The following is a 12,268-nucleotide window of genomic DNA, read 5'->3' as shown; positions in this document are numbered from 1 at the left end:
TACCAAACAGGGGAGATCTCAGCAGATAACAAAGCAAAACAGAGAGAAAGGGGGAGAGATATTTACTGGAGGTTGGAGCGGACGACAACAACAAAGCAGATTGTTGAGTCTTGAAGTGTGGGGGGGCACATTTACATACAATTTAGTTGTAAGTGAAATTTTCAAAAAGCGAGGGGTCTATGGCCCCTACCCAGCGTGGCTCGCCACTGTACAAACGTTGGCCGGTTAAAAAAAAAAAGAAGGTAAATTCATGTAAAGGTAATATGTAATTTACCACTATTTGTTACGTAAAATAATTTTGATAAAAATTATAATATTTTATGTGGTATTAAAATTATTTTTATTAATTAATATAATTTATTTATAAAAAAATAAAAAGATCAATATAGTCTCAAATATAGGTGGTCCCTATATTTGAATATAAGGAAATATTTGAACTTGTTGCTAAACGGTGTGAAAACGTGATAGCTACAGCCATGATTATAATAATAATAATAATAATTTCAATTTTTTTGGGGCTGAATATAATAATATTATTATTATAATTAATATATATATATATATATATAAAAAATTAATAAAGTCAGTCGGGTCAAGCTTCTGTTGCACTTGCACTTGCACATTTATATAATTAAGAAGGTTTGGAGCTCCTTGTAGAGTTGGAGAGTAGTAGAAGCAAAAGCCTAAGAGAGAGAGAGAGAGAGAGAGAGAGAGAGAGAGCAGAAATGGAAAGGAGGCCATGCTGTGCGAAAGGTGTAATCAGAGGAGCATGGTCTGCATGGGAAGATAACATCCTTAAAAGCTACATTAAAATCCATGGCGAAGGAAAATGGACAGACTTGCCTCAAAGAGCTGGTTCTAACCTAACAATATTGCACTATATATTCTCTCTTCTCTCAATGGGGTTCTCTTTTGTCGATTATTCCCATTGACACTTGCTTCTTTTATTTCGTAGGGCTGCGGCGATGCGGGAAGAGTTGCCGGCTTCGTTGGCTGAATTATCTAAGGCCAGATATCAAGAGAGGCAACTTTTCTAAAGATGAAGAAGATCTCATTATCAAACTACATAAGCTTCTTGGTAACAGGTATGGGAAATCTTCTTCTTCTCCTCTAGAGCTGGCTCAATGTAATATGAGACTTGAGGCCATAAATCTAAATAACGGTTTTTATATTTAAATATAGATTAAATAAGTTATTCATAAAAATATATATAAATTAAATAATTTTATTTAATATTAATTAAGTCAAGATTAAGTCCTGTTTGTTTCAATGTTTTCAATCCAAAAAGCCCATTTTGAAGAAAGCTAGAGTGAAAAGCCTGTTTGATTCAGCATAAAACACAACTTTTTGGAAAAAGTTGCGTTTTGGGCCAAGGTTGAGAACACGCAAGCCATAAAGGAGCTCTAGAGGTCCATTTTAGAAAAAGTCCATGCATGTTCTCAGCTATCCGTTGGACTCTTCGGGAAATTACCAAATTACCCTTCAATAAATCATGTTAATTTCTTCAGTTCTCAAGCCTGTCCCTCATTCCTCTCATCTCTTTTCTCTGCTCTGCCCTTTCCGTGTTGTTACAAACATAGCACTACCCAACTATTACCAGTCTACCACCATAGCCAACAAAACACATTTCAACATTTAATAATCCAAACACAAAATCAACAAAACCAAACAAAAAATAACTCAAAATCAACACAAGACAGCTTAAAATCAACTCAAACCCCATTAAAAAACCCATCCCAAACCCAACTCAAAATCAACCCAAAACAAAGCAACTCAAAATCAAACCCAAAATCCACATAAAATTAACTCAAAATTAAACCATCAATTGAAAACCCATAACTCAAACCCAAAATCAAAATCAAATACAAACCTAATGGTGGCAGAGACTTGAGGGATTTCCTTATGTTTCAATCATCTTCATCATCATCTTCTCTCTTCCTTGTAGCTTTCGAATTGTCAAAAAAAAAAAAAGGGGGAGAGAGAGAGAGAGAGAGAGAGAGCTCTGTGGCAATTGGAATGTTCTGGAGGAAGTGGTAGGGAAAAAGGGGAAATAAGGAAAAAAAAAGTGGGAATGTTCTGGAGGAGTGGTAGGGAAAAAGGGAAAGAAGGAAAAAAGAAAAAAAAAAGAAGAAGAGTGGAATGTTCTGGAGGAAGTGGTAGGGAAAAAGGGGAAAGAAACCATAAAAAAAAAAAAGAAAAAAAAAAGAGAAGGGTACGTGTGTGGAGGAGGAAAAAAGAGGGGAAAACAAGAAAAAAAAGGAAGAAAATATGGATGAAAGAAAGTAAAAAAATAAGGGAAAAATAAAATAAAGAGTGAGAAATTAAAATTGAGAAATACTATCACAATATTTTCACAATAAATTTTAAGTGGTAGGTTATTATTAGTTAATATTGGTGAGAAAAAAATAATTTTTTTAGAAATTTTGAAAGTTCTTTTTAAAATAATTTTTTAGAAAATTTTATAATAAAAAAAGTTAGAAAGTATTTTCACAATACTTTACATACACATTGTCCTCTTTGGTAATTTACCACTCAAACCGCCACTTTTGTAAGTGCTAGCCAAACACTCAGCTTTTTCAAAAAGTACTTTTTAACAGTTTTTACCAAACACTCAGTTTTTTAAAATAACACTTTTTCATTATGCAAATTTTGAAAACTCCACTTTTTGGAAAAAGCCCACTTTCAAAAAGTTGAACCAAACACACCCTAATTTGAAGAATGAAATATGTAATTTGATGAATAAATACTACTAAACTGAAGGCCCAAACATTTTTTTTATACTTCAATCTCTATCTTTTAAGGCCCAAACATTTATAATTATTTATTTTAAGAAAATCTAGATGCCGATATGTTGCATGCGAATTGAAACCAAGCATACATAACTGAATCTTCTTGAATGAATGAGGAAGCATGATTTTAGACATGAGAAATGCTAAGAACATGGTTAAATGATGTCAATTCAAAAAAAAATTTTATAGTCCAATAATTGATACAGGGATCTCTCCCATTGAATCCAATGTTTCCTTCTAAGTTTTTGTTAGCTATAAGAAATGAGGTATTAAAAAAATCAAATAGCATTGCTTTTACTATTAAAAAAAAATTATGTATTATTATTGTATTTAATGTGGTCACACTCAAACTAGCTTCAAGAATGAATGGGGAAATATGATTTTAAACATGAGAAATGCTAAGAACATAGTTAAATTATGTCTATTCAAAAAACTTTATAGTAATTGATACAGGGATCTCTCCCAATGAATCTGCCGTTTCCTTCTAATTTTAAGTTAGCTATAAGAAATAAGGTATTTAAAAAAATCAAATAGCACTGCTTTTACTTTTAAAAAAAAATGATATATTATTATTGGATTCAATGTAGTCATACTCACACTTCAAGAATTCCCAAGTGTTAGGTTGCATGGAAAGTGAAAATGCATCGAAGTGTTAAGTTAATGTGCTCACAAAACTGATGACATATATTTAGAGGTCCACAAAGATTTTGATTGATTTACAACCCTATTTTTTACTTAGGAATTACAACCTTATTCATAATACGATTAGTGAAATAACTTTTCAGGAAAAAAAAAGAAAAAAGAAAAGAAAAGAAGAAGTTAAATAACCCTTTTTACCCAACCTGCTCTAGTAACATGTTGCCATTAGTATATAATGACATGTTGTGATTAAAACAATGTTAGCAACAAGCTCATGTAAAATTAATGTTTCACCAATTTCAACTTACCACCTCAACAATATTAAAGATATAATTTTTTCCACAACTTTATGAGATGATAAGTTGACTAAATTGTTCAAAACGTTATATGCATAACAGTGATCTTCATATATAATGTTGTATAAGGTTTTTATTAACTTCTTCTGAGTAAACCAAAATATATTTTAGATTAAAAAGAAAACTAAATGCATTATTATTATTATTATTATTATTATTATTATCATTCTATGATTTTAATATGATAAACAACACCCTTTTTTTTATTATAAAAATTTTATGATGAAATGATAAAAACACCTTACACATTGCTATTAATTGCAAATTTGATAATATATAGTGATAAGTTTAACAAGTATCAAATAAAAGATCAACATAAGTAACAGTATATTTAATTTTGAGAAAAAATTTATAAAATCCACAATTGTGCAAATCATAAACAAGTGAAAGAAACTAATTTTGCATGCAAGAAATTTTTTTTTTTTAATTAATAGTTATAAAGGAGGATAAGATACTTGAACCATGAATAATTTCATAAAGTATCAATCAATGGAACTATAAAGAATTTGCATAGATTATATGGTCTTTTTTTCCTTTGGGTCTGGGGAAAATTTCCCTCCCTCCGCCCAAATGTCACAACTATAAAGTGAAAAATTAATGTGCTTACAAACTAAATGTTGTGTAACGAGTGTTGCAGTTGGTCACTCATTGCTCGGAGATTACCAGGACGAACTGATAATGAGATAAAGAATTACTGGAACACCATTTTAAGCAAGAGGGTGCAAAGTGACAAGATTCATGAACAAAGTAGTAGAATATTAAAATCCATTGGAAGGATAAGAAAGTTGACATCAGACTCCAATCCAAGAATAAAACCGGTTGCTCACCCTGTGATTCGACCAAAAGCAATGCGGTGCACAAAGGTTATCCTCCCATGGCAACCAGATAATAATCAAATTTTCAATGAAAATATAGTTCCTTATGGGAATAGTGAAAACCTATTTCCTTCAGCTCAGCCGGAGAATAATATCTCTGACTTTCTGGTAGATTTGGATACAAATTACCTTTCGAGATCGGATGTGCAAAATTCAGATGGCCACCAAACCAATGAAATCAATGTACATGACATTGTGTTGGATTTGCCAGTTTCCGGATGCGATGCCAAGCTTAAAGATTTAATGGATGAAGGGAAGTTTGAGAATTGGAGGGCTATTAATCCTTTTCAGCCAAATGAAGCTACGGATCTTAACACATTGGCATCTTTTCTGGATTCAGAAGATACATGGATTAACTGAAAGTAAACGAGATGCATAACTAAGCCCATTATCTATAGTCATCTCTGCGTATCTAATTAAATCATGAATAGTTGGAGTGTAATTTTTTTGGCATCCGTTGAACCCAATAATGGATAATGCTCTCTGCACGTTAATATTAGACATTTTTCAGTTGCAAATGTATTGGTTTGACCCATTAAAACCCAATACATTAATACTCTCCTATGTATTGGGTTTTAATACATATGTGTGTGTGATTACAAATGAAGAGGTGTAATTCACCTTCCTCACACAAACACGACTATTCTTAACATTGTAGAAACTTGTGGCTTCTTCCTCTCATTCTCATGGCCAGTTTCTCATCAGTTGTGTTATGTCTTCCTACTATTTTTTAAAATAAATACCTCTACTAGTGATATTTGAGAGTTTGGTAAACTGTTTTTAATTTTCACCCCCTTTTGTTATCTGGATGTTTTAATTCCTTTTCTTTTTTGGTATGTGGATCTTGGTTGAAAATTTTCAACAATTGCTTCATGTGTTGTCATGTATGAGTAGTGAATTGTATGTATACATTGTATTGATTGAAAAACATATAGAGTGACCAGTGGCGACTCCAGGAATTTTGTTCAGGGTGGTCCTGGACAAACCGGAACAGTAGTCTACCCTATTCTACTTTGAAAAAATTTCGGGTCATTTCGGTCTATTTTGGGTGTTTCGGGACATTTTGGTAAATACCGGCCGAAATTCAAGATTTGGCCGGCATGAAGTTTGTGCTAAAAAAAAAAAAATTGTTCTTAAAACCAAAACAAATTTGCTGAAATTCAAAATTGTTTGTCTTTTATAATGTATTTGGGTGAGTTTGGTTTAGCTTTTTGAAACTGGGTTTTTTGAAAAAGTTGAGTTTTTAAAAATTGCGGTATGAAATTGGGTTTTTTATAAAAGTTGAGTGTTTGGTAAAAGCTGTCAAAAAGTGCTTTTTAAAAAAGTTAAGTGTTTGGCTAGCACTTATAAAAGTGACAGTTTGAATGGTAAATTACCAAAAAAGATAATGTATATATAAATGAGTTTATTTCATACTTAAATCAACTACTTGTGATAAATTGATATCGATTTTAATTTGAACATACTATTACAATTATTTTTTTCTCTTTCTAAACAAATTATTTTTTTCTCACCAATATTAGCTAATAATAACTTACCACTTAAAATTTATTGTGAAAATATTGTGATAATTGATATTGATTTTAATTTGAACGTATTATTAAAATTATTTTTTTTCTCTTTCTAAAAAAATTATTTTTTTCTCACAAATATTAGCTAATAATAACCTACCACTTAAGATTTATTGTTAAAGTATTGTGAAAATATTGTGAAAAAAATTGATATTATTTTAATAATATAAATATATATATATATATTATTGGTATTATTTTAATAATATTATTTTGCAAGGAAGCTTCATTTTTCACTCTTTAACCCCCACCACATGTATCTGACCACATCTTGAAGCATCCTTTTTCACTCTTTAACCCTCCACCACATATATCTGACCACATTCTTTTTTTTTTTTTTTTTTTCATTTCCTCTCATCGTTGTCTTTTCTCTTCATCTTCATCTTCCTTTTTTTTTTTTTTTTTTTTTTTTTTTTTTTTTTTTTTTTTTAATCTTTCCCTTGCCGTCCTGCTAGAGCTCTCAAGTTCTTGTTTCTCCCTTGTCATCTTCAGATCATCCTCATCATTTGTTTCATTCACCTCCTCAGTTCATCAATTTTCACAGAGGAGAAGAACCTGGGGCTGCATCGTTGATCAAGCTTGTTTGTGAATTTGTGATCTGCTTTAGTTCCAATCTTTGATTTGTGTTCCTCACTTTCACCGTGTAATATTGTGTTATAAGCAAAGGGATAAAATTGGGTTTTTAAGAATAACTAGTGGGCAATCTGCTTTAGCACTTTTGTGCAATTTGGTTGGGTTTGGTTTTGTTTAGGATTGATGTTGGGCTTTTAGTTTTTGGGCTTGCTTTGTAACATTTTTTTTTTCAAATCTTTGTTACAATTTTTTTTTTTTAGATTTTAGTTCAAAATTTATTTGGCATAAAACTTTTGAGGGTGTTCCTGATTTTGCTTAAGGGTTCCTATTTTTTTTATTTGTAAATAAATAAAAAATTTTAAATTATTATATATAATTTTTTTTTTTGGGTCAGGGTGTTCCTAGGAACACCCTGAACCCAACTTTGCATAGCAACTGTATATAATAAATGCATGTGTAAAATTAAGTTTTAAAAAAAATCATATAATTCAAAAATTAACTATGTAACTAATATAAAAAGAGATGGCTAAAAAAATAGAAAGGGAGTCTGCAAAATAATATATTAAACTTTAAAGCTCAAGTAATCACCATTGCATATTTAAATGAAAAACAATCTTGAATTCAATAATTAAAAAAGATTAAAAAAAAATTTTGATAGCTTATTTTAAGTGGTAACCTCAATTTAATAATTAAGAATTAAGAAAAACATAAATTATTAAACATTAAAAAATAAAAATTACTAAACATTAAAAAATAAAAGTAGAGAGACTTACATGAGAATTGATTTTTTTTTTTATTTTTATTTATTTTGAAAGTGAAGGAGGAGGCACCAAATTTCACCCTATCAATATATATGTGTATTTTGAAAAAAAAAAGAAAAGATCATATCAAATATATGTGTATAATGAAATAGAAAAAAGAAAAAGAAATGATAGAGTTAAAATAACCTTGGAGAGAAAAAGAGAACTTGTAGCTTTCACTGTAGGCATCCTTAAAGTACCGTTTAAAGTTTCAAGATAAATTCTAATATAAAATCTCGTCAAATTATTCCCTATGATCTAATCTCAAGTTGTAAATATACTCAAAGATAAATATGAAAAAAAAAAAAAATTGTTGATAATCTTATTTTTAGATAAATATAGGCATAACTGATAGATTTTTGCATAAGCAAACATAATGAAATAGTGCAAACGATTAAAATCATTCTTTTTTCAGAAGATAATGATTTAGTTTACAAAATATTATCTTTTAAAATTTACATATGCTAGTAGGATTATAGGAATTGTCATAGAGTAAATAAATGTTGACACCCCATTTTGCAACATGTATTTAACCTCACATGGAGAGTAAAATTGTACTTTCACCTTGGAAATAAGCATATTGACTCTAGCCATTAGATCCTTAATCTTATTTCACCAAAATGATCTTGATATTGTAATGATCAAATCGATTGGTCATAAGCCCTAATCGGACCACCAGATTGAAAGTTGTCATCAAATCAAATTTTAATGGCTGAGATGACTATCACAAATTAAGTTCGACTATATGTGATTATGAACAATTGATTTCAATTGGTTATAAGTGTAATCAATTAGAGATCAATGATGTGTCATAATTTAATTGGTTAGGACTACATTTTATGGTGAGGTTGCATACATTTAATTAATTACATAGTTAAACATTAATTATTCAATGAGTAATTTGTGCAATTATCTTTTAATTAGAGTAAATTTGGAACCAATTAAGTTTGAAATGGGAGTGATTGGAGCCATTTAATGTTAATTGGGAGCTAATTTGGAACTTATTGATGTTAATTGTGCTGAAACAATTTTCCAACAAATGACCTCTGCTCACCATTTCATTGATATCTCTTAGAATATTTTGAATCTGTGAATGACATTAATTTTCCCAGAGACATCCGGGGCTTCAATTTGAGCACAAGAACGAGACAATTCCTATCAGAATTGAGTCAGATATGATTTTTCAAAATTGGCTCTACAAGCTGTTACAGCAGCTACGAGAAAACCGAATTTTGGCTTGCTCCCCACTCCCATCAATCTTTCCATTTAATGCACCAGATTTTCCCCAAGGCTAAAATGAGGTCTAGGTTCATATTTTTGTCAACCCTCATTAAATGGCCTTCCATTCATATTTCTTCTACCACTACTATATAAACCCTCCATCTCCTTCATTCCAAATCATACAAAAAATCCCCCTCTCTTCTCATCTCTTGAGTTCTAGTGAACTTAAGTAGTCTTGTCATATCTTGGTCTTCCTAACACTTAAGGTATTGAGTGAGACTCACGCTTCCTCTTCTAACTCTTCTTTTCCTCCACCCTTAGGATCTCTACCAAGAATCTCCTCCTTTACCATATGAATTTTGTATGAAGATATAATCCCTTTCTCGAACTTCTTTTTTGTGTTTTCATGATGAGAATTTAGGATTAAAACATGATAGTAACTATTTAAATTCTCTTGAATATGTTTGAATGTTCTTAAATATTCTTATGTGTTTTTCACATGTTCTTGGTTGTTCATCACTTGTTCATGCATAACACTAGTTTTAATCTTAAATTCACATCAAAAACATAAAAAAAAAAAAAAAAATTTTGTTTCATAATTCTTTCAAATTCTTGAATCTAGGATATCACCATCCACACACATTCACTAGAATTTATTTTTCAATCCAAATGCAATGCTCAATAAATTGAATTAGGGTTTATCACATGCACACACATCAAATTCAACAGGTAAATTGATTGACATATTGGATGATATGATATGAATGTTGGCCACCATAGCCTAGAAGACCGGTTTCACCGGGCAAGGTAGGTGTCTAACACCTTCCCACCTTATAACATAGCCTCCAAACTTTGATCAAGGTTAGTAGATCAAATGCTTATCCATGTAATTTTTTGATTTTTAGATTGTAACTAGGAAACAAAGCCATATACTTTATCTTAGATTGTATCTAGGACCAAAGCCATGTAATTTTCCTATGATCAATGTAAATTCAATTGAAAATTAATAAAATGAGAAATTTTTTAATTTTGGTTTTCTTATTTATCCCAATAATTAAATAAGTGGCGACTCCATTGTAAAACCCTTAATCTAAAGGAGAAAATATAATCAGTCGAACCTCCATTTTGAGAGGTAATAACACGACTCCATCCATTCACGTGGGTTTGGCCTAACACAATCCTAAAAAAGGGGGCCGGGGGTGCGGTCTCTCACAGTGGCAACTCCACTAGGGATATTGAGGGCTAGGCTTCAATTAAGTTATGGTGGCCAACCATGTCATTGTTTGTTTATTGCTTTTTCGTATATAATATGTATAATATGTATTATATTGCATGTCATGCATCATTTGCTTGAATGAAATTTATTTTATTTGTGTGCCAGCCCAGAAGCCCGGTAGTATTAGCCGTGGATTGTGGTCTTCTTGAGACTCACATACCCAGCGGTGAACCTACCATCCACCACGACAAGGATCATCATGGTTATGCCATGGTGGTTCATAGGGACAAACAGTACCATTCGGACCAACGTGCCACTCTGGGCGTCACAAGTTGGGAGGTACAACATCCTAGCTTGTGGACCTTTGACCGACCTTCTACCCATGTTGTAATAACCCTTAGAACCTACCTTTAGGTTGGTCCATGTAAATTGCATTTCATTATGCATTTGTTCGGCTGTTGTTTGAACCATGATGACTCAAGTCCAACGCTTGAGCCCATCATGATTATTTGAACCTTGTATGATGTGAATGAACTCAAGTTTAAAAGCCTATGATTGAACTTTACTTGGTATGGAAGCCCAAAATTGTTTCTTGAATGAGTCTAAGCCCAACACTTGAGCCCATCAAAGGTGTATAGACATGAGCAACATCAAAGGCCAAAAACTCACAAGATGCATGTCTTTCAAGTGCAAGCCCAAGCCATTCAAGCAAATATCAAAAGATCATAATCAAGGTTCAAGCCTTCCAAGTGCAAGCCCAAGCCATTTCATCATAATCAAGGTTTAAGCACACCAAGCCTCAAGCATTCTAAATGGACCAAGAAGAAGCAAGTGGCCCAACTTTGCCTCACTCCACATTTGGTTTGCAACATCATGGTTAAGCTTAAAGTTTGTGTTTTTTTTTATTCCATGTTTCTATGTTTCTTTTAATTCAAAAATTTCATGTAGCATTTAATGAGCTTTGTTCATGTATATATATTAAGAAAAAAACAAAACAAAACAAAAAATTAAAAAAAAAATTCATATTTTTTTTTCAAGATTTCCAAATCTTTCCGAAAAAAAGAGAAAAAATTTCAAATGAAAAAAAGTCTTTGGACTAGGGGCATTGAGCCCTTAAGTCATTTAAAAAAAAAAAAAAATTCTTTGAACTAGGGGCATTGGACTTCCTAGTGATTTTTTCAAAAAGACCATTTTTTTTTCTTTCAAAGATTTCAAGATTCTTTAAAGTCTTCTTTTCAAAATGGTATATGAGTATCCCTTGGACAAAACTTTTTCTAAATTAAGATGTTTAAAGGCATGAACAATCAACTTGTACTGAGAAAGGATTGATTTCATTTGATCCGTGTAAACACTTTTGCTAAATTACTTTGAATAAAAGAAGAAATGGTCTTGCAAGGCAATCAAATAAAATCTATCCATTAGAAAATTAAAACAGCTCAAGTATTCATTCCAAATTTCTGAAAACTTTTGTGTCTCCAATAGAGCATTTATACTTTTTCTTTTAAGGGGAATTTATTAAAAGAGCTTAAGTCACTATGCCTACAAGCAAGCATTACTAGGGATAGGAGGCCGTCTTTGGTAAAACAAGATTATACCTTAATACCTAAAATGATCATTATCCATTGCTAGCCCATTTGAGCCTTTAAACACTTAGCCTTTTTTTCACATGAACCCACTAAAATCTAAACCTAGGGTGGGAAAATTCAAAGTATATATGCTTAAATCTCATGTTGAGGAGGAGTCGACCTTGATCTTTGAAGTTAATTGATAAAACTCTCCTAGAGGACATGAAAGACAAGTAGAGAATTCGTTAAGCTAAAGATAAGAGATCATCAAAGAAAAATGAGCTTTCACTCAATCAAGGAAAGAGAAATGAAATTCCATCAATTTGAGAGAAAAAAAAGTGTGCATCAAGTTTGAAGAGCCTAAAATTCATCATGCCAAGAGGAATAGAAGATTCATCTAGAAGAGATTTCATCAAAAAAGGAAAGATTCATTAAGCACAGAAAGGTGTAAGTGCATCGAGGCAAGAAAGGAGTCTAGAAAGTGCATCAAAATGACAAAAAATCATTAATCTGAGAAAAATAAGTAGGGAAAAATGTCCCCAAAAGTTCATTCAATCAAGAGATGAAAGAAAAAAAAAAGGAAAAGAAAAAGAAAAGAAGCCCGCTAGGCTGAAAACCCAAAAGGGTGGTCTAGGCAAAAATTAGGGCCAAAGAAATGAAAAA

General features: G+C 31.4%; 1 protein-coding gene across 1 annotated transcript; it reads left to right on the top strand.

The window, feature by feature from the left end:
• Nucleotides 1-571: 571 nt before the first annotated feature.
• LOC112023509 (transcription factor MYB1) lies at nt 572-5,462 on the top strand. Its single transcript, XM_024056113.2, has 3 exons — nt 572-855; nt 956-1,085; nt 4,422-5,462. Exons 1-3 carry the CDS (start codon nt 726-728, stop codon nt 5,017-5,019), a joined length of 858 nt encoding a protein of 285 aa, XP_023911881.1. The 5' UTR covers nt 572-725; the 3' UTR covers nt 5,020-5,462.
• The last annotated feature ends 6,806 nt before the right edge of the window (nt 5,463-12,268 follow it).

This window comes from Quercus suber, unplaced genomic scaffold (genome assembly GCF_002906115.3).
Source record: "Quercus suber isolate HL8 unplaced genomic scaffold, Cork oak 2.0 scaffold_96, whole genome shotgun sequence".
Lineage (NCBI taxonomy): Eukaryota > Viridiplantae > Streptophyta > Magnoliopsida > Fagales > Fagaceae > Quercus > Quercus suber.
The sequence above is the reverse complement of the archived record's forward strand: the minus strand, read 5'-3'. Positions and strand labels throughout refer to the sequence as shown.

Bases quoted from the DNA above. Each gene is read 5' to 3' on its own strand.
- LOC112023509 (XM_024056113.2), top strand. From the start codon at position 726: ATGGAAAGGAGGCCATGCTGTGCGAAAGGTGTAATCAGAGGAGCATGG. The intron at 856-955 runs GTTCTAACCTAA...TTTATTTCGTAG, and splicing joins AGACTTGCCTCAAAGAGCTG to GGCTGCGGCGATGCGGGAAG. The intron at 1,086-4,421 runs GTATGGGAAATC...CGAGTGTTGCAG, and splicing joins CATAAGCTTCTTGGTAACAG to TTGGTCACTCATTGCTCGGA.